Source organism: Oryx dammah, unplaced genomic scaffold (assembly GCF_014754425.2).
Source record: "Oryx dammah isolate SB20612 unplaced genomic scaffold, SCBI_Odam_1.1 HiC_scaffold_2, whole genome shotgun sequence".
NCBI classification, from domain to species: Eukaryota; Metazoa; Chordata; class Mammalia; order Artiodactyla; family Bovidae; genus Oryx; species Oryx dammah.
Genome location: NW_024070186.1, coordinates 5,560,032 through 5,581,693, shown reverse-complemented (window position 1 = coordinate 5,581,693; position 21,662 = coordinate 5,560,032). Strand labels below are relative to the sequence as shown.

The 21,662-nt window shown below is 42.6% G+C and overlaps 1 protein-coding gene across 1 annotated transcript in view; it reads right to left on the bottom strand.

Annotated features, from left to right (window-relative positions):
• The window catches only part of COL6A5 (collagen type VI alpha 5 chain), a 130,590-nt gene that overhangs the window by 61,612 nt on the left and 47,316 nt on the right, over nt 1-21,662 (bottom strand). The window contains exons 24-33 of the mRNA XM_040247139.1: nt 20,807-20,869; nt 18,939-19,001; nt 17,455-17,505; nt 17,117-17,152; nt 15,145-15,207; nt 11,486-11,548; nt 9,318-9,353; nt 9,161-9,197; nt 6,154-6,165; nt 3,400-3,887 (exon numbers count right to left, since the gene is read on the bottom strand). Of these exons, the coding sequence (XP_040103073.1) occupies nt 3,400-3,887; nt 6,154-6,165; nt 9,161-9,197; nt 9,318-9,353; nt 11,486-11,548; nt 15,145-15,207; nt 17,117-17,152; nt 17,455-17,505; nt 18,939-19,001; nt 20,807-20,869 (912 nt within the window). The remainder of the gene's footprint in view (nt 1-3,399; nt 3,888-6,153; nt 6,166-9,160; nt 9,198-9,317; nt 9,354-11,485; nt 11,549-15,144; nt 15,208-17,116; nt 17,153-17,454; nt 17,506-18,938; nt 19,002-20,806; nt 20,870-21,662) is intronic.

The following is a 21,662-nucleotide window of genomic DNA, read 5'->3' as shown; positions in this document are numbered from 1 at the left end:
CCTGTTGTTCAATAAGCAGAGCAAGCTTGGACTTGGTAACATCATCAAGAATTCACTGTGCACCCACTTCAAGAGTTTGAAAAACACCTGACCGGTCACCATCACCTTGCATTGTTGCTCATTGCTCTCTTCTATGCATCTTCATGTATGCACATGCATACAAACACACACACTCACATACACATACAAACTATCCCCCTCTGATCCTAAACATAACCTAAGGAAATGTAGAAACTGTATCAGCAGCTCAATTTTATAAGAGAACCTCATTCCTATCTCCAACTCTGTGTCCAATTCTGTGCAACCCCATAGATGGCAGCACACCAGGATCCCCTGTCCCTGGCATTCTCCAGGCAAGAATACTGGAGTGGGTTGTCATTTCCTTCTCCAATGCATGAAAGTGAAAAGTGGAAGTGAGGTTGCTCAGTCGTGTCCGACCCTCAGCGACCCCATGGACTGCAGCCTTCCAGGCTCCTCTGTCCATGGGATTTTCCAGGCAAGAGTACTGGAGTGGGGTGCCATTGACCTGCAATTCTGCATTGAATTTTTACACGTTTCTGATTATGTACCAGCTGATTATGTGCTATACATCAGCTTCTGGAGTTGGGTCCTGCAGAGATTTTACATTCACAAGTTACCTTTGACTTCTTTAAGTAGTGATTCCAACTATTTCTGGGCTTCCCAGGTGGCGCTAGTGGTCAAGAACCCATCTGCCAGTGCATCAGACATAAGAGACACGGGTTCCATCCCTGGGTCAGGAAGATGCCCTGGAGGAGGGCATGGCAACCCAGTCCAGTGATCTCGCCTGGAGAATCCCATGGACAGAGGAGCCCGGCAGGTTACAGCCCATAGGGTTGCAAAGAGTCAGACACAACTGAAGTAACTCAGCACACATGCATACCACTATTTCCACCCAATTATGCTATCTATTCGGAGAAGGCAGTGGCACCCCACTCCAGTACTCTTGCCTGGAAAATCCCATGGGCGGAGGAGCCTGGTGGGCTGCAGTCTATGGGGTCGCACAGAGTCAGACACGACTGAAGTGACTTAGCAGCAGTAGCAGCATGCTATCTATTAATAGAAAAAGGTGCATCTTTCAGATGTCAACTGGATTTCCCTGATCACAAATTCCAACTAAAAGTCTATTCCAGTCATACATCCCTTCACTGTTCACCTGAGACTATTACAGCATTGTTAATCGGCTAAACCCCAGTACAAAATAAAACGTTCAAAAGAAAAAAAGTCTATTCCATACTACTCAGCCATAGAAAAGAACGAAATAATGCCATTTCCGGCAACATGGATGGACCCAGAGAAAGACAAATATCATATCACTTATATGTGGAATCTAAAACACAGCACAAATGAACATATGTACAAAACAGAGACGGACACATAGATATGGAGAAAAGACTTGTGGTTGCCGAGGGGGTGCAGAGGAGGGAATGATTGGGAGTTTGGGGTTAGCAGACGCAAACTATTATATATAGGATGGATATACAACAAGAGCCTGCTGTATAGCACAGGAGACTATATCCAATATCGTGATAAACCATAATGGAAAAAGAATGACTATATATGTATAACTGGATCTCTTTGCCATACAGCAGAAATTAACACAATATGTAAATCAACTATACTTCAATTTATTCATTCAGTGACTCAATGACTGTATATTGGGCATTTACTTTGTATGAGGCACCATGCATCACAGATACTTTGATTATATGGAAGAAATAAATCATTCTCAGGTGACGAATGGATCTCTCGAGCCACAGACATGCTCCTGCTTTTGTTTCTTCCCCCTCAAGAAATTAACAGATTAGAAAAGCCACCCCCTCTGTTTTTCTGTAAAGTGCTCAGCATTTTGAAACATTTATAATCATTCCAGCCTTACAGTGAGAAAGTAGCTACTACATTTCTACTCTCTCATTTTTATTCAACTGGATGCTTTGGTATAATTTTGTATTGATCTTGCTGCTCCCCTGTGTCAAACATTAAATGCCTGTCCCTTTTCCAGCGGATCTTCCTGATCCAGGAATCAAACTGGGGTCTCCTGCATTGCAGGTGGATTCTCTACCAACTGAGCTCTCAGGGAAGCCCAGAACATTAACTGCAACCCTGGTAAATCAAGTAAGTTTATTCACAGGAGTCAACCACACGCTCTTCATTCATTTGTTCATTCAACAAATATTCATTGAGTGCATACAATGTCAAATAGGTACTATTCTAGGTGCTGGGGATACAGAAATAGACAAAGCACACGAACGCTCTACCCTATATTCCAATGGGGGGGGACACAAACCATAAGAAAACAAATAAATAAATAATCTGTATTGGGAGGTAATATTTTTATAAAACTATTTTAACTTTCTACAATTCTTTCTGTCGGGATCAACTGTGACTCTATGGCTCCTATTTTCAAAAATAATTGTGTTTTTCTTATGAGCAGATTAAATCTCTTCATGTTATAGAGGGCTTTTCTTTTTATAGTAGAAATACATGTACTTGTGGACTTCCCAGTGGGCACCAGTGATAAAGAACCCGCCTGCCAATGCAAAACATGTGAGAGACGTGGGTTTGATCCCTGGGTTAGGAAGATCCCCTGGAGAAGGGCATGGCACTCCATACCCGCTCCAGTATTCTTGCTTGAAGAATCCCATGGACAGAGAAGCCTGATGGGCTATGGTCCATAGGGTCACAAAGAGTTGGACACAGCTAAAGCGAATTAGCATGTACTCACATGTGTGTATTTGTGTAAAATAGATCTTTATAATCTCTTGGAAAACATAATCACTTCCCCCCAGGTTTAGGAGCATGTACTTCATGGTTAATAGGAACAATTTTATAACAGGAGAACAGTAGATGGAGAAGTTCTTATGCTTGGTGGGAGAAAGAGGGAAGCACAGATCCCATGAGAATCCGTGAATCCAAAAGGGACAGAACTCCTCTTGGGAAAAAGGTTCATACACATCAAAGTTTTACACAACATTAAGGGTTCAAAAGTCCCTTAAACTTCACCCATCACAGGTTAAGACCAGTTGTTCAATGAGACACAGCCAACAGATGGCACATTTGAGAAATACTAGATCAGCAGAAGACTGACAGCCCTCTCTATCAGACAAACTCAAGTTCAAAGCTTGATTTAGCCGCTTAGTAGCTGTACAAAATGGGAGAAGTCACTCAACAATCTGGGCCTCAGTTTCTCGATTTTTAAATGGAGATGAGATGAATTCAGTTCAGCGTTTACTAGAAACTGGATTTCAAGGACTCTGGCAACAAGACAACTATGAAAATTGCAAAGGGGGTTAAGAGACCACTTGATTCCTACTTCCCAGCATTCCTATTCTGCCAGTACCAGTATCTAAAAATAAAGACACTGCCAAGGGAGCTACTTACCCCAAAAGCCTCATCGAGGTGAACCTTTTCATTAAAAGCAAAGACTGCAGGACTGATATCCAAGGCGCTAAACTCCATGGTGGCCGTGATGATGGATGACCTACTTGCAGCTTGTCCGTTGCTAAAAAACACAGCGACTCTCTGCACATTGGCTCCTGCAGACGTCCGCTTAAAGATGTTCCGAGCCACAAACCTCATCGCATTCCCAATGTCTCGGACTTCCCCAGAGTTTTGATATTTTATCTGGGAGAGAAGCTGAAGAAGCTGCTTCTTGCTGCGGTAGTCAGACCCACGGATGAGGTAGCTGGTGCCTGAGTTGTAGGAAACCACAACAACTCTTGCTCCCACGGGGCAATTACTTTCCCTGATGTGCAGTTCGCTGACAATGGAAGTGATGATGTCCCTCATTTCATTAAATCTCTGCTCTGTGATATCATTGGACTGGTCCAGGGCAAATACCAGCTCCGTTGGATACACAGGACACTTTGCTACAAAAATGAGAGTCAGAAGTGTTAAGTTGTTTCACTGGGTCAAAAGACATTCCCATTCCATTTACTCCAGTGAGATAGTTGACACTGAGGTCTGGGAAAATGCAGCTGTCACATCAAATCTAGAATCAGAGCTATCCACGTGTAAAGCGGGGAAAGGATTCTGCTTTGTTAGCCTACGGTGTTACCTAAATACAGAATAGTGATATCTGGCAATATAATGTTCAGACTTCACCATCTACCATCCATCTTCTATTTAAAAAGAAACTGCAAGGAGTGTTTGGGCTGATGGAATTATCCTGTATCCTGATTGCGGTGATGATTACACAAACCGTGCATGTGTAAAAATTGAACAAGAGTGAATTTTACTCTATGGAAAATTTTAAAAGGAAACTATGGCTTTTCCGAAAATCTGAAAGCTTATTCTCTTAAAACAACTCTTCGGAAATGACCTACTAATAATGATAAAGTCAGCCGGAAGATTTTCCTCCATTTATGTGGCAAATACCGGAGTATTCATCATGTGACGTGCAGGGTAGCATGCACTGTGAGGTACCTGTGAAGATGAACAAACACAGGTCTACCTGCGAGCAACTTGTCTGTGGAGGCTCGTGATATCGAAAGGTAGACGGTGATCGTTATTCTTCTTGGGGATTATCCTTCAGAGGACAAAGAGGCTGTTTCTGGGGAGAGGGGATTTCAGGGGCTTTGGGATGACAGCCACGGTGGCAGGAGGAAGGGGCAGCAGAGTGGACCACAGCAGACTTGCACTGAGCTGTCTGTAACCCCCAGCTCAGTTCTAATGGTTTTATGATAACTGCACTTTGGGAATTTCACAGGGAGTCTCCCCTATGATTGTAAATAATGGCCTTGTTAAAGTCTGAACGCAGGAAGAGAAAAAGAAATTATTTAAATATTAGCCAACCCTCCATATACACAGGCTGTTTTACTCTCCCCAATCTGGCTTACTCCCAAAGCACATTAAATTCAAAGTATCCCATCTGCCAACCGCTGTCCTCAGTAATAGAAATAGTGGAGAAAGTGTTGATTTCAAGATGTGTTTTGATTCAAGACATTTTACTGTGAAGGAATTTTAAAAATATGAAACCCAACAATGAAAAACAAAATGAGAAAAATGGTATCTTGTTTCTTGTTGTTTAGTTGCAAAGTCATGTCTGACTCTTTGCAACCTCATGGACTGTAGCACATATTTCCTAACCTTATCGTAAAAATGCTTAACAAAATGGTAGATAAGTATCTTCACAGATGACCCATCATCACAGATATCCCCAGAAGGCAGTACCCATTTCCATTTATTTTTAATCTCTCCCTTTCCTGGTGCCAGCATGGAACCTGATAAATTTAATTCAAATCCATGAAGTTTTATTGAGCTCTTAGATATTAGATTTTGGGGCAGATTAAAGGGAATGGCACCAAACTTAGGGATGAGCTCAAAGATCCTGTTCATCTATCTCAACAGGCCTCTAGGGGACCAGGCGGTCTTGGAGTTGATCTAACTGGTTTCAGGGGCAACATCATCTGAGGGATCACTGAACGCCAGCTGCAGTCGAGGCCCTGAAAGATCCTCCTCCATCCTCCGGGTCAGGCTGACAAGTGGTGGACACGTGGAGGTGAGAGGTATGAATGGAGGTCAAAGGGAAGAAAGGAGTCATCAGCTGTGCATGGTGCCAGCGTCCACAGACTTAGCAGCAGATGGAGCAACAGAATGAGGTCAGACACCTGGCCTTGCCCTGAACTGCTCAGCAGCAAAGAACCTACCCCGTGAAGAGAACGAATTAGAAACTGTGGCAGCACTTGGAAAGAACAGCTGGTGAAGGGGCTGGGGACCAGGTGGTCAGCATTTTATAGTCAGGTCCAAACAGGATGTGCACAGTTATAGTCATAAAAATGTCTGCAAAGAGGTTAGAAGTCCCTTTTCTCATGAGGATGAGAGGTTTTTTTTTCTTTATGAAGTCCTTTTTCAAATCTTTAGCCCATTTATCTTTACTGTTACTTTATTACTTTTTGACATGTAGTTGATTTACAATGTTGTATAAATTTCAGGCATACAGCAAAGTGATTCATTTATATATATATATATTCAGATTCTTTTGTCTTATAGGTTATTATAAAATATTGAACAGAGTTCTCTGTGCTATACAGTGTCTTTGCTGGTAGTCTGTTTTATATATAGTAGTGTGTATGTGGGCTTGTCAGAATGCAGGAAGTAGTTCAGCAAGAGAAATAATATGGTAAGAATACTCACCTTCCCAACAAGCTATAAAAAGGAGAGAGAGAGAGAGTCTGTTACATTTTTGGGATTCAGACTGAAAATAACCCCCAAAACAAAATTTCAACAAACCTTAGTATTCTGTTTAGCTCTTATTGCAAATGAAGCTAATTCCTTATTACAGGAAGTCAAGGTTAAAAGGGAGAGGAGGATGGACACAGAATTCTACTATTTTATGGGTCTTCCTGACTTTTCCTCCTTGTGAGCCCTGGCCAGCAGACATTACCAGAACTCTGGTTGGAATTTGAATCACTGATCACTTGTTTTAAAAACAGAATAGATAAGCCTCTGATCAAATGGCATGATAGCTAAAACTAAATTTGTTTTGTTTCTCTTTTTACAGCCTTCTGAGAGCCGTTCAGCAGGGCAGGACTAAAATATGGGGTCTTCTTGTCTTGCTTAATGAACACCTTGGGAACCTCTATTTTTCAGCTGAACTGTGGGGATTTCCAAATGAACTTTGTCTCTGCTTTAAAAAAAGAAAAATACAGCTCCTATGTTTGCGTGATCTCTGTATCCAGACAGAAGAACACCCAAGGCTTTCTCCTGAGAATCTGGTTTCTCCAAGTGATTTGCTTGGTAAGCATGAGACGAATCAGGGGGAAATAATGGTAAATCTTTAAGCACAAGCCTAACCATTTCCATGCTCCTTTTACTCAACACCCTGGAAGCAAATGATTACGCCAAGACACTAAAAGACTTTACTAGTCCTGGCAACAACCCAGCTGTGAGCCTGCTCGCCCACAGCCCGCGCCCCCTCACGTCAATCCTATGAGCACGTTTGTTTGTCTTTATCCTGCAGCTGCTGAGATGCTGAGGGTCAGCAGAGGGCACACAGGGCCCACCGCCTCCTCTGCATCTCAAGGCCTGAAATAGACTCCTTCTTCTGACTGAGAAGTCCCATTGGTTAACCTCCAGCCCAGCTGTGACACTAGAAGCACAGACCCTAGAACAGACACTTTTGCCTGGGTTTCAGTCTGGCAAAGCTGCATGACTTTGGAGAAACTACTTGACTTCTTTCAAGTGTGTTTCTTGTTTTATATTTTTATGTATATATTTATTTATATATTTATATTTAGTTTTTCCTGAAAGTCCTGTTTATTATGTCTCTTTTTCTAAAACTCTGATTACCAGGGCCCTCCTATGTTATCCCAACCACCGCTTTCTCTCTCCATTCTCCACAGCCTCTCAGGGCCCAGGCCCTCATCCCAGGGTGGCTAGAACTGTTCTAGGGCTGAAGAACAGCCCCGATGGAGCACGATTCCAACCCTGCAGGGCCTTGGGTGTCAGCCGTCAAGGAAGACCGTCTGGATTAGCTCCAAAGGTCTTTTTCCCCATCTGAGTTCTGCATTCTGCAGCTCCATGGTCTGGTTACAAATCCTGCCCACTCCCTCCCCACCACCGAATTTCCTGACTAACTCCTTTCATGCAGTATTGGAAAGTGCCCTTCAAAGCCCAAATCCTCCAAGGCAGGCACTCGCCTCCCCACCCCTCTACCTCTCGGGCTGCCCTTGATTTAGGTCACACACTCTTCTCTCCACAGTGGCTCTCCCCTTGTTCTCTCCCTGAGCCCGGGGCTGGTTCCACCCCCTCACTGTGCTGGAGAGCCTTTCAGCTCTCAAGAGACATCTTTGACATGGGTTCCCTGCCCCACCCCACCCAACACCTCACTTTGGAGTTCTCTCCGTTGGCTGCTTTTTGCCTTTTCCCAAGCTGCCCAAACTCGGCAGGACTCTCCACAAATGCCTTTTTCTGGGGTCAGGTCCACCCTGTTGCTAGGGCAACTCCCTGGGTTCATCCCTTGGGTTTCCGTATCTGTCTCTCTAGTTGCACAGTCTTGGGAATCTCATCCATCCCTGCGCCTCTAAGGACATTAGTGACTGCAGCTTTCTGAGTTTCTTCCCTGATTCTCACCTTTAAAGGGCTCCCTTTCATCAGCTGCCTGTAGACCCTTTCACTTTAGATCTGACAGCATCCTTTCCCCCTGAAACGTGGAAACTCTTCACCTCTTCCTACCAATCCAGTTTCTTCACAAGTCTTCCTCTGCCTGCTCATCCACGGTGGTACCAAACCTCTCCCCAACTGGTCTTACAGTATCTTAAACTTGATTCTGTTGTTGGTCTTTCCTGGCCATACATCTGCAATGACTCCATTTTTATCTAATCTCCTTTAGGAAGTCTCTCGGATTTTCTATTCTTCTGATTGTGAGTGTATGGCATGATTATAAACCACAATGGAAACACGAAGAAAGAAAAACCACCTAAAAGTCTATCATCCTAACATAATATATGGCTACATTTTCCCGATTTCTCTTCTCATATTTGTTTCCAGTGTGTGTGTGTGTGTGTGTGCGTGTATGTGTGTGTGTGTGTGCGTGTGTGTGTGTGTGTGTGTGTGTGCATATAGGGGCTTCCCTGGTGGCTCAGTGGGAAAGAATCTGCCTGCCGATGCAGGAGACTTGGATTTAATTTCTGGATCAGGGAGATCCCCTTGAGAAGGAAATGGCAACCCACTCCAGTATCCTCACCTGGGAAATCCCATGGACAGAGGGGCCTGGTGGGCCTCAGTCCATCGGGCCGCAAAGAGTCGGACACAGGACACGACTGAGCAATCAGGCAGCAACAGCATATGTATAACCTCAAACCGCCACGGTCTCCCTTTTAACATCACGCGCTCCAGGCCCGGGTACATAACTGCTATACGTGTAAGCTAAGTCACACACCTTTTGAGTTGGTCACATCATATCTCACGGGCGTGTTTTCTCTCCCTCTAGAAAGTACACCTCTAAGCTAAGGCTGTGTCTTTTCCTTCCACCTTTGTCATGAGCTGTTCCCACAGCAGGCACTCAGAGCAAGCCTGCTGCCAAGGACATATGGTTTCTCCACCAGCGAGTCCAGCCTACTGATTCCGCATCCCCCACACAGCTTTCGTCCTAAGCGCCCTCACCCATCACCGATGCCCTAAGACACACACAGATACTCACGACTATGGTCCCGCGTGAACTGGATTAGATCACATTGCTGTATGTGGAAAAGGAGAGAGAAAACAAGAAACATGAGCACGGTGACTTCCCAGGGGCCATATTCATTTCCCAGGGAACGGGCTGCATTTTGTGTAGGTGTGAATAATGAGATACATACAGAATGGACGGGCTGCCCTGCCATGCCTTTAGGGCCCTAGGAAAACAAACACAGAGCAAGTTATTAGTAGAAGAACTGGAGTCTTCAACGCTATTTCCTCATACACACCAAGGGTATAAACCTTTCTGTTCCAGTGTGTGATCAATTAAGCTAATATCTACCTAGACTGAACTGAGTGATTTTTATAGGATGACAAGAAGGAAAGAAATAAAAGTATTTCTTCAAGATATATGTACTGCAGATAGAACATTTAGAGGGCATTTCTTGTAAGAATACCTAAAATTATAAACAGTAAGCTTCCCAAGGAATAGCATGAAGGAGAGGCATTTACTGAAGTACATTTAAATTTCTGGCAGCAGCACACAGCCACCCCATATGTGAAAAAGGCAATTACATAGCAAAATGGCCACTCCACAGGGGAGCACACACACCAAGCCCATAAATCCTGAAAGGTGTTGGGTGGAAGGAGTACACATAATTGGATGAGATGAGTCAAGGAAGGCTCCTAAATACACTCAGCCACCTTTCTTGACACTGTGAGTTTTTCTCTTTTTCTGTTTTAATTCCTTTTAAGAGGATCAGCCTTCTTGGCATTTGTTTCTTAATGTGCTTGCACATATGAATCCCTTTGGGCAGCTAGTGAAAGCTAGGATGCTAGCTTCAGAAAATGTTATAACATGTTCATGACTGCTATACAATTTCACTGACTCTCCCTCCAGAAGCTCAACTACTGACGTCAGTGTAAGAACTTCTTTCTAAACGACAACTTGAGCATCCGTCCATCTATCCGTCCATCCATCCATCCAATGAGCAGCTAAATAAATGTCTGCTGAGTGCTGAGTCCCTCTGTGTGCTGCTACTGTTAACCAGAACTGTGATGGTCTCCATGATTTTACCCTCTGGGGGCATATTTTCTTCCCGATCCAAATCAGGAAATATGCATCTCACTAAAAGTTGGAGAGTCTCATTCTTCCCTTTCCAAGTGACAGCAGAAAGCAGAAAAGAATGCTCAGCCATTTAAACGGAAAGAGGAACAGTTTCCAACTAATGAACAGGACAGACAGCCCACATCCTACAGAAGACCAGATGGCAGAGAGTAGGTCCCGAGACTTGGAATAACTTGGAGCAACTTCTTCAGGAGAAGCTAAGGGCCACAGGCTTGAGACAGAGAAGCCACAGTCTAGACCAGTACAGCCAAACACAAGAGCAGGAAGATGTGGGACCCCCAGGGCGAGCTCCAGAATCTGGAAAGGAGACCAGTTTGGACTGACCCAGGAAATAGATTCTCACCCACGTGATTAACAACAGTCACTAGTTCTTTCATGCAAAAGAAAGAAAAGGTTATATCAGAGTATCCTTTACTCTGGTTGATTCTCATTCTATTATAGACTCAGTTTTCCACAGAAGATCCGTGTTTTTGTTTCCTTTATAAAGTTGCAAGTTAAAGGGCCCTTCCAGGTAGTCAGAAAACAGTCATACTGCACAAAACAAGAGAAGCAATTTCTTCTCTCCCTTACACTCTGCTTTCTGCACCTCACACACAAACACAGGCACTGGCAACATTTAGCTCTTACTTGACTGTTCTCTTTGGGAGGAAAGAAACAGGTAAACAAGTCATCACAGTGATACAAGAGGTGCTAAAATGGAGATGTGGGCTATCTTGCCAGTGAGCGATGTGCCTGGCTCTGCTCAGGAATGCTTCAAAGGTAATGGAATCTCTTGTAATTCAATCACAGAGGAAAGTTGCAATTTTATCTCCATGTCTCTTTAGCATCTAAATCATGAGTTCAGGAAGGTAACAACAGTGGCTTGGGAAACTCTGATCAACTTGTCAGGACACCTTAATGAAGCTTATGCAATTCTATCCCTGTTTTAAAACTTCAGTAAAAATTAACAGTCACGGCTCATATTTGTATTGAAATTTTATAGTTTACAAAGAGCATTCACATTTGATTATCTGATCCGCACAGCAGCTACCTTTGGAAGTGGTTCAAACAGGACATGTCATTACCATCTTAGAAGGAAACTAATAGACCCGGGGACCCGTCCAAGGCAGCAAGAAACAGAACCTGGACTTGAACCCAGTGTTTCTGACTTAGAGTTCTGTGCCCGTTCCATTGGGCATCCTAGGAAGCCACACATGACTTAGTTCTCCTGAGTGTACTCACTCTCCGTCCAGGGGGGCCTTGGTGTCCAGGAGAGCCTGCTTCACCTTTCAGGCCTACCGTGAGCTGCAGGGAGAAACATACATGAGATTCCACATCCTCTATCCATGGGGACTCCCTCAGCCTTAATGAGACCTTATAATTGCTTTTAAAAATTTAGAAAAAGCAAAAATAATTCAAGTCAAGCAAATTCCTTACTTTAATATAAATAGCCATCCTTTTTACTCATAGAACTCAGAGACGAAATAATTTTCCCAACAGTTCATTGTTAGTGTCTAGAAATACAACTTATTTTTATATGCTGATTTTGTATCCTGCAACTTTACTGAATTTAAAAGTAATTTAAAAAGCTGTTCTAACAGCTTTTTGATGAAGTCTTTAAGATTTTCTATCTATAAGATCATATAACTGCAAATATACACTTCTACTTCTTCCCTTCTCATTATAATGACTTTTATTTCCTTTTCTTGTGTAATCCCTCTAGCTAGGACTTCCAGTACTATGTTGAATAGGGTAGAGAAAGTGGACACTTGTCTTGTACCTGGTCCTAGCAGGAAAGTTTTCAACCTTCCATTGTCGAGTGTGATGTTACTTGCAGATTTTTGTATGTGACCTTTATTATGTTGACGTACATTCCTTCTATACCTAATTTGTTAAGAGTTTTTATACGGAAAAGATGTTGAATTTTGTCAAATGTTTTTTCAGCATTTATTGAGATGATTCTATAATTTTTATCTTTAATTCTAAATAGCCATTCTTCAGTTCAGTTCAGTTCAGTCACTCAGTCGTGTCCGATTCTCTGTGATCCCATGAATCGCAGCAGACCAGGCTTCCCCGTCCATCACCAACTCCTGGAGCTTGCTCAAACTCATGTCCATTGAGTTAGTGATGCCATCCAACCATTTCATTCTCTGTCGTCCCCTTCTCCTCCCAGCTTCAATCTTTCCCAGCATTGGGGTCTTTTCCAATGAGTCAGTTCTTTTCATCAGGGGGCCAAAGTATTGGAGCTTCAGCATCAGTCCTTCCAATGAATATTCAGGACTGATTTCCTATAGGATTGACTGGTTTGATCTCTTTGCAGTCCAGGGGACTCTCAAGAGTTTTCTCTAACACCACAGTTCAAAAGCATCAATTCTTTGGTGCTCAGCTTTCTTTCTGGTCCAACTTTCATATCCATACATGACTACTGGAAAAACTATAGCTTTGGCTATACGGATCTTTGTCAGCAAAGTAATGTCTCTGCTTTTTAATATGCTGCCTAGGTTGGTCATGGCTTTTCTTCCAAGGAATAAGCATCTTTTAAATTCATGGCTGAGGTCACCATCTGCAGTGAGTTTCAGTTCAGTTCAGTTTAGTCACTCAGTCGTGCCCGACTCTTTGTAACCCCAAGAATCGCAGCACGCCAGGCCTCCCTGTCCATCACCAACTCCTGAAGTTTATTCAAACTCATGGCCATCAAGTCGGTGATGCCATCCAGCCATCTCATCCCCTGTCGTCCCCTTCTCCCCCTGCCCCCAATCCCTCCCAGCATCAGGGTCTTTCCCAATGAGTCAACTCTTCCCATGAGGTGGCCTAGGTACTGGAGTTTCAGCTTCAGCATCAGTCCTTCCAATGAATACCCAGGACTGATCTCCTTTAGGATGGACTGGTTGGATTTCCTTGCAGTCCAAGGGACTCTCAAGAGTCTTTATCCAACACCACAGTTCAAAAGCATCAATTCTTCGGCACTCAGCTTTCTTCACAGTCCAATTCTCACATCCATACATGACCACTGGAAAAACCATAGCCTTGACTAGACAGACTTTTGTTGGCAAAGTAATGCCTCTGCTTTTGAATATGCTGTCTAGGTTGGTCATAACTTTCCTTCCAAGGAGTAAGCGTCTTTTAATTTCATGGCTGCAGTCACCGTCTGCAGTGATTTAGGAGCCCAAAAAAATAAAGTCTGACACTGTTTCCCCATCTATTTCCCATGAAGTGATGGGACCAGATGCCAGGATATTTTCTGAATGTTGAGTTTTAAGCCAACTTTTTCACTCTCCTCTTTCACTTTCATCAAGATGCTTTTCAGTTCCTCTTCACTTTCTACCATAAGGGTGGTGTCATCTGCATATCCGAGGTTATTGATATTTCTCCCAGCAATCTTGATTCCAGCTTGTGCTTCTTGCAGCCCAGCGTTTCTCATGATGTACTCTGCATATAAGTTAAATAAGCAGGGTGACAATATACAGCCTTGACGTACTCCTTTTCCTATTTGGAACCAGTCTGTTGTTCCATGTCCAGTTCTAACTGTTGCTTCCTCACCTGCATATAGGTTTCTCAAGAGGCAGGTCAGGTGCTCTGGTATTCCCATCTCTTTCAGAATTTTCCACAGTTTATTGTGATCCACACAGTCAAAGGCTTTGGCATAGTCAATAAAGCAGAAATAGATGTTTTTCTGGAACTCTCTTGCTTTTTCCATGAGCCAGCAGATGTTGGCAATTTGATCTCTGGTTCCTCTGCCTTTTCTAAAACCAGCTTGAACATCTGGAAGTTCACGGTTCACATATTGCTGAAGCCTGGCTCGGAGAATTTTGAGCATTACTTTACTAGTGAGTTTGGAGCCCCCCAAAATAAAGTCTGTCACTGTTTGCATTGTTTCCCCATCTATTTGCCATGAAGTGATGGGACCGGATGCCATGATCTTAGTTTTTTGAGTGTTGAGTTTTAAGCCAACTTTTTCACTCGTCTCTTTCACTTTCATCAAGAGCCTATTTAAATTGACATTCTTAATAATTGGTAAACATCCATTTCCTTCCTAGCTTCTTCATCTAGTGACATCCTTTGCTCTGGCACTGGCTGTGCACTTAAATCTGAATCAATCATAAGCTAGAATTAGTGTTTAAAAAAGCAAATATACTAGAGCATGTGGAGATCTAATAAAAACCTGCCATCTGCAAAGGATCAAACAAGAAAAATAATTCCCCACACACATTAGGACATGGGCTGGCTGTATCATTTCCCTTAATTCAAGGTAATGGAAACAGACGCTAATGAAAAATATCCAGCCAGATGTAAGATGTAAATTGGATCTACTGAATTGCATCTCTTTCACAATGCTAAGGACCATTGATAGAACACTCAATTTTAAAATGAAAGGATGCTTGTCTCAGTGTTTTGTTTTTCAATAACTATAACACTCTGCACTTTGCTATTAGAACATCTCAACAGACTCCCTTAAGATGAACACCTCAAGTGACCACGGCTTTAGGAACTGGAATAGTCAAAAAACGCTCCAGGACACAGTGGGAAGATGTCAGCTCCTTCACAGTGGAAGATTTCCACTCGCAGGGCTAATATTCTGGGCTTTAATATATGTCTTAGAAAAGACTGGAAGACACTGGCATTTATTGGAACAGCTTGTTATCAATCTGCAAAAACTTAAAATAGTTCAGATTCATGCAACCATAGAATTTTGGAGCTCAAAGTGACTTTTGGTGTCATTAAGTTTAACTCTCATGTTACAGCAATAGAGACCCTGAAAAGTTGTGTTGAAGATCACACAGCTAGGAAGTGGTATTTCAGATAACCCTGGGTTGGATTGGCAATCCACATTTATAATTATAACATAAAAGGCAGAATCTTCAAAGAAATATTTATTATTTCTGCAATTTTAGACCACTTACTGTTAATCCCCGAAATCCTTTGGGTCCAGGCCCCCCAGGAATTCCAGGATCACCAGCATCACCCTAAAGATTCAAATATAAGACATCAAGATGTTAAAATGCTTGCTATGAAAATATGAAAATAATTCTCTCCAAACCAAAACCTAATTGATTTTGTAACTATATCACATACTAAACATTAAATGTTATCTCCTCTTATCATTTAACACTAAGTCTAAATGATACACTTAGGTATTCCCCAAACTATTTTAATTGTCTGAGAACACAAATATTTATGCATAAATATCAATCCATTGGCTATTCCATCAGTGACTAAAAATACCTAAAGAACTGCTTGAAAATCAAGGAAAACATATGGGGTACTGACTTTATAAAGTACCAAACAATGAATTACTTCCTAAATTCCTGAGTCGTTTCTCAAAAAGTTAAAGGTAAAAACAAATTTATTCTGACTTGGGTGGAAAACTAATTTAGCCCTTAATCAATAAGCCAATTTCACATTTATCTGTAAATTGAAATATGCTAATTTTCTCTTTATCAGCAAATTAGAAAATTGGTCCTTTACAATGAGAACTCCTATCCTAAAAGTTATTTATATAGTCCCTTCTTGTACCCTTCTCCACCTAGGAAAGAATCTCTTTTGGTAATCCATCAATTAAAAGCAGTTTTAAGGGGACTCAAAACTTGGCTATTTTCCTATACTGAGGTTGAGTCAATTAGCTCAGACATTCTATTTTTTCACCCATATTTTCCATCAATGATTGGAAGCCACTCTTCTAGAGAGGATAATTTTATTTACTTATTTGACTTTTTATTGAAGTATAGTTGATTCATGATGTTAGTTTCAGGTGTACAGCAGAGTGATTCAGTTATACACATACACACACACATATATATATTCTTTTTCAGATTCTTTTTCCTTAAAAATTTTTACAAAATATTGAGTATAGTTCCCTATACTATACAGTTGGTTATCTCTTTTATATATAGTAGAGTGTGGAGAATCCCATGGATGGAGGAGCCTGGTAGACTGCAGTCCATGGGGTCAGTAAGAGTCGGACACGACTGAGCAACTTCACTTTTACTTTTCACTTTCATGCATTGGAGAAGGAAATGGCAACCCACTCCAGTATTCTTGCCTGGAGAATCCCAGGGACAGAGAAGCCTGGTGGGCTGCCATCTATGGGGTTATACAGAGTCAGACACGACTGAAGCGACTTAGCAGCAGCAGCAGCAGAGTGTATATATTAATCCCAAACTCCTAATTTATCCCTCCCCAACTTTCCCCTTTGGTAACCACACATTTGTTTTCTGTGTCTGTAGGTTTATTTTGCAAATAAGTTCATTTGTAAGATTTTTAAAAGAAATCTTATCTCAGAATCCCAGTGTATAGAACACATATAACCTGAGCTACTCTGGTTGAAATGGAAGGGGCATCTGGTCGTAGCCCTTGGAGGTCAAATTCAGGCTGACAGGAAATGAGGAATTCTAGAAGATGTTTGATCAAGAAAGTAACATAACAAAGCTATACCTTGGAAAAAATCAGGTGACAGTAGTGTTTTGAACTGACTGAGACAGGTTAAATTTGAAAGTAGGAACCAATGAGAAGACTCTTGTAATCTTTCAGGTAAGAGGAAGTGAAGCCATGATAATGAAGGGCAAAAACAATAGCAGAAGCTATTTTGCATGAGATCACCAGGGTAGAGAAATCAAGAAAAAAACAAAGGAGTGACCTTGAGAGGGTACCTAGAGGTAGGGTTTCAAGACAAGGAATATCAGGCACTGAAGGACATCTTTTCCAACTTAAGGATTCATGAGTTAAGTATGGTCCTTTTTTTCATTAAGCTCAGGCAACCAATTATCCTGCCTTTTTTTTTTTTTTTTCTGTTTCATTCAGATCCACTGATTTATCTTCCTTCTCATGTAGAAGGTCAAGATCATGGCAAGTTTGACAAGTTCATGTGCACCATACCTTTTGGCCCATATCTCCAGGGAATCCTCGTGGACCCTGCAATTTTCAGCAGAGAACATAAATAAATCATTTCTGCAGTGTAACCATTTCTTCTATTATTAAGTTTAATGGTTAAGAATATGCCTGCAGTGCAGGAGACCTCGATTTGATCCCTGGATCGGGAAGATCCCCTGGAGAAAGGAATGGCAACCCACTCCAGTATTCTGGAGTAATTCCAGTAATCCTGGAGGATTCCATGGACAGAGGAGCTGGTGGGCTACCGTCCACGGGGTCACAAAGAGTTGGACACAAGTGACAGACTTTCACCAATTATAGAAATAATTGTTTTCCATATTTACCTTGACTCCTTTTCGTCCCACAAGACCATAGCCTGGGATGCCATAATCACCCTGTGAACACATCAGTTTATTTCAGTTTCTTAGGAGTGAAAATTAGTTGTAACATATACTGGGGAGATACGGTGTCGGGAGCAGGGCCCTGAGGACTTCCACATGGAGGGGCCGATGCCGACCTTGAACTCTTAAAACCTGCATGTGGCTCAGTTCTCTGCACTTCTGGAATGGCCTTGGTACTTCACCGGCCAGCTCTGCTTTTCAGACATTGCAGGAGGCAGGGGGATGGCCATTTAGACTGACAGATCAGCAGTGGTTACTTTCCTGTAAAATTAAGAGCTAGTCCAAAGAACACTGGGCGAGGAATTCCTCAGAGAATTGTAAATGGCCAATAAACATACGGAAAATTGTTATCCTCACTAGTAACCAAAGAAATGCAATTTGAAACAGTAATGAGATAAAATTGGTAAAGATGAAAGAAAAAAAGGACAATGACTATTGTTGGTATGTATGCCCTGAAGCGAATACTTTTCCTGAATAACAACAATTCATACCTTGTTTAAATTTTCCTAAGGGCTTCTTGCAATAGGGTTTAAAGCCTTAATTAAATATGTACATATTCTTTGACCTAGCTATGCTACTTCCTATGTAGAAATTAATTATGGCTTCATCTAAAAACTTCGTTACATACAAGAATATTCATTGCTGTGCTATCCAAAACAGTGAAAAACTGAAAGTAAACTGAACATCCAGTAATAAGAAATTGGTCAAATGAGCTAAGGTACATATACATTCAGTAGAATATTTTGAAGCTATTAAAAGCAACACTGAGGGAAAATGTAATGACTTGGAAATATGCGCATGATACAATGTTAATAGGGAAAAATAGAAGTTTTTTGGTATCCCAGAATATTAATATTACGTATTTCAAAATGGCGGGATTATGGGTAATTTTTCTTCCCGGTTTCCCATGTTTTACGCTTACCCAACTTTCTATAATATCTACGTGCAACATTTTAATAAACATTATTTTTGAGAATAAAATAAAAATTTTCCTAATTTTTCCTATATTGGTGGCTCAGTGAACTACTGAGATCCTGGTACAGCCGGAGACACTAAAACAGGTACCCTATTTCTTGATCTTTCTTGATCCTCCCCTCTTCTCATCACTCTGGAGTTTTGCAGGAACTCAAGGGAAATTGGCAGTCCTGACTTGCAACTGACAAGGCCATATATATTGTTAACATACTGAACTCATCCATTATTCTCTCTGCATTCCACTTTCCTTGTTAACAGCTGTTCTCCCCTTGTTTCAGCAGACAGACCAGCTGCAGAATGAAAGCTGCAGGGAGCCAGAGGAATGTCCTCACATCTTCCTCGGAGGTCCCAAAACATCTTCAGGACCCAGCTGCTTGAACAGATCGTATCAGCCCTCTTCCCTTCACTGAGCCCTCGGAACTGAGAAGGGTGGGGGTCCTTAAACCTCGTACCTGCTTTCCTCGCTGTCCCACTTGCCCCGCTGGCCCTGGATCTCCAGGAATCCCAGGTTCTCCCTAGTGAGTGAGGCAAGAAGAGCTTCAGATCAGTAAAAATCAAGCCTGGCTTCCGCCGTACGACATTCTGTCTCTTTGCTGGGGACACTCTGTGTTCTCCGTGAGGGTCCAGTGCTCCGTAAGGAAAGGGAGTGTAGGAAACAATGGATGATCTTCCTAAAGGCAAGCAGGACACACCAGCACAGAGCAGGACTCAGCACTGCTTTCCCAGGGCCCTAGATGGACCAATGGAGATGGGAACGAGTGGAAAACTTACTCCAGGGAGAGTGGATTCATTTGCTGACTTATTCACGCATCCAACAATTATTTATTGTCCTGGAAAAGGAACTGTTGAGCACAGCTGACATGGTTCTCCCTCATCAAGAATACTCTGGTTAGAAAGAGAGACAATTACGCAATTCGACGCCACATGATGAAGTTCAGGGTGCCACGGCAGCAGAGAGAACGGGACTCTAAGTCAGATTTGGTGGGGTTGGCAGGCTGGCTGCCTAAGGAGGGAAACAGGGATGCTGAGGCTTAAAGTATGAGTTGTGCGAGCTGGAAGAAGGACCGAGGGAAGAATGAGTATAGAGAAGGGAAGGTAAACTGAAAAGCCGGGGCAACTACACAGGAGCAAGATGAGGGAGGAAGCTTTAGAATTAAATAGAGTCAAAGGGTCTTCTAAGCTATTGGACCAACCTAGACAGCATATTAAAAAGCAGAGACATTACTTTGCCAACAAAGGTCCATCTAGTCAAAGCTATGGTCTTTCCAATAGTCATGTATGGATGTGAGAGTTGAACTATAAAGAAAGCTGAGCACTGAAGAATTGATGTTTTTGAACTGTGGTGTTGGAGAAGACTCTTGAGAGTTCCTTGGACCCCAAGGAGATCCAACCAGTCCATCCTAAAGATCAGTCCTGGGTGTTCATTGGAAGGACTGATGCTGAAGCTGAAACTCCAATACTTTGGCCACCTGACGCAAAGAACTGACTCATTGGAAAAGACCCTGATGCTGGGAAAGATTGAAGGCGGGAGGAGAAGGGGACGACAGAGGATGAGATGGTTGGATGGCATCACTGACTCAATGGACATGAGTTTGAGTAAACTCTTGGAGTTGGTGATGGACAGGGAGGCCTGGAGTGCTGCAGTCCATGAGGTCGTAGAGTTGGACACAACTGAGCAACTAAACTGAAGCTACTGGAAAGTTTGGAGATTTTCCTAAGGGCCATTGGGAAGTTAGGACCAGTGACGTAATTTCTGGGACCCAAATGGAAGCATGGACCCTTAACCCAAACGCAAAGACCTTCCAGACAGTGAAAGCAGAGCATGAAGCCAAGCACAGGTGCCTTCTAAGTGAGGCCCCCTGTATGACTGAATGGCTCTCAGGCCCATGAAGCTGCCCTGGAGGAGGGAGCCCCTGAAAGGTTTTGAGCAGGGGAGTGAGATACTGAACAGGCCAGTGGTCTGTTCTCTAGGGATCTCCAGTAAGGACACTTCCAAAAAGGCAGGTTGAGTTAGACAGAGGACTGCATGCATGAACAGATTTGAGTTCTGACATCCCCCATGTCCCTGGCCGACTCTGCCACAAGTGCCTTGATGCATTCAGAAAACCAGGGAGTTGAGTTTATGACAGTTGCTTTATGATAGGTGAATAAACCGTGTCTCTCCTAGTGAAATGAGGCAATTTCACAGAGGAAAGAAAAGAATCTATTGCAGAAAATGGGTGAGTGGTTGATGGTGCCTGGATCACATGATGAATTAAACATGAAAATCAAAAAAATGGAGCTCCTCTTTTCTCTGCATTTGAAATCTGTAGGAATTTACCTTTTTCCCCAAAAGACCAGGACTTCCAACACTCCCTTTATCTCCTGCTGGTCCAGGAGCACCCTGAAAGAAAACAGGAAACACAGATGTCGGCACTGCAACAATTCATACAAAATCCATCAGAATAGATTGGCTTTTGTGTCACTTCTGCTGACTTCTTGATACTTGCTTAAGAAGAGACCCAACCTGAAACCAGATGCCCTGGGCTTCAGTCCCGGCTAAAGGAGCCCAAGTCCTCATTTACAGGGATGTGGCTAGTCCAAAAGGGGCCTTAGCAAGAAATTAAAATGGCACCCTAGACACAACACACATCATTTCTGAATGTGGCAACTTTGTAAAGAGCTGATCTTGCTAGAAGACGACATTGGGCTGTCCTTGTCACTTCTGTCTTCTGTGCCACCCATGTGTGTGAAAAGGACGCTGAATGTGTCCCGAACCTGCAAAGGGGGCCAAAGGGTCTCTCACAAACATGCTGGGAAGATCACTAAGCAAACACAGATATCCCTTGCCTTCTAGCCTCTCACCATCTGCACTGAAAAAGTGAACAGATTGAGAACGATTTTCATATGAATCTCTTCCCATCCACACTCTCATTATTCACCGTCAGAAACTCAGGAACCAAGTAGCTTCAGAGGGTGAATTCAAAACTGAACTAATTTGGGTAGCAAGCGATCTTGGTAGAGTCAGTTTCAAATATCTCTCGTCAATGGAGACAGGCATGGCACAGATCATTTTCAAAAGTTAGAAAAGCCTGAATAATGTATCAGGTTTTTAAATGTTCCTGAGTCAGCATGCTGTGCATTCTCCTAAAGGCTTTCTTCAGGCAGATGGAGTAGGTCTGTGCTTTCCAAATCAA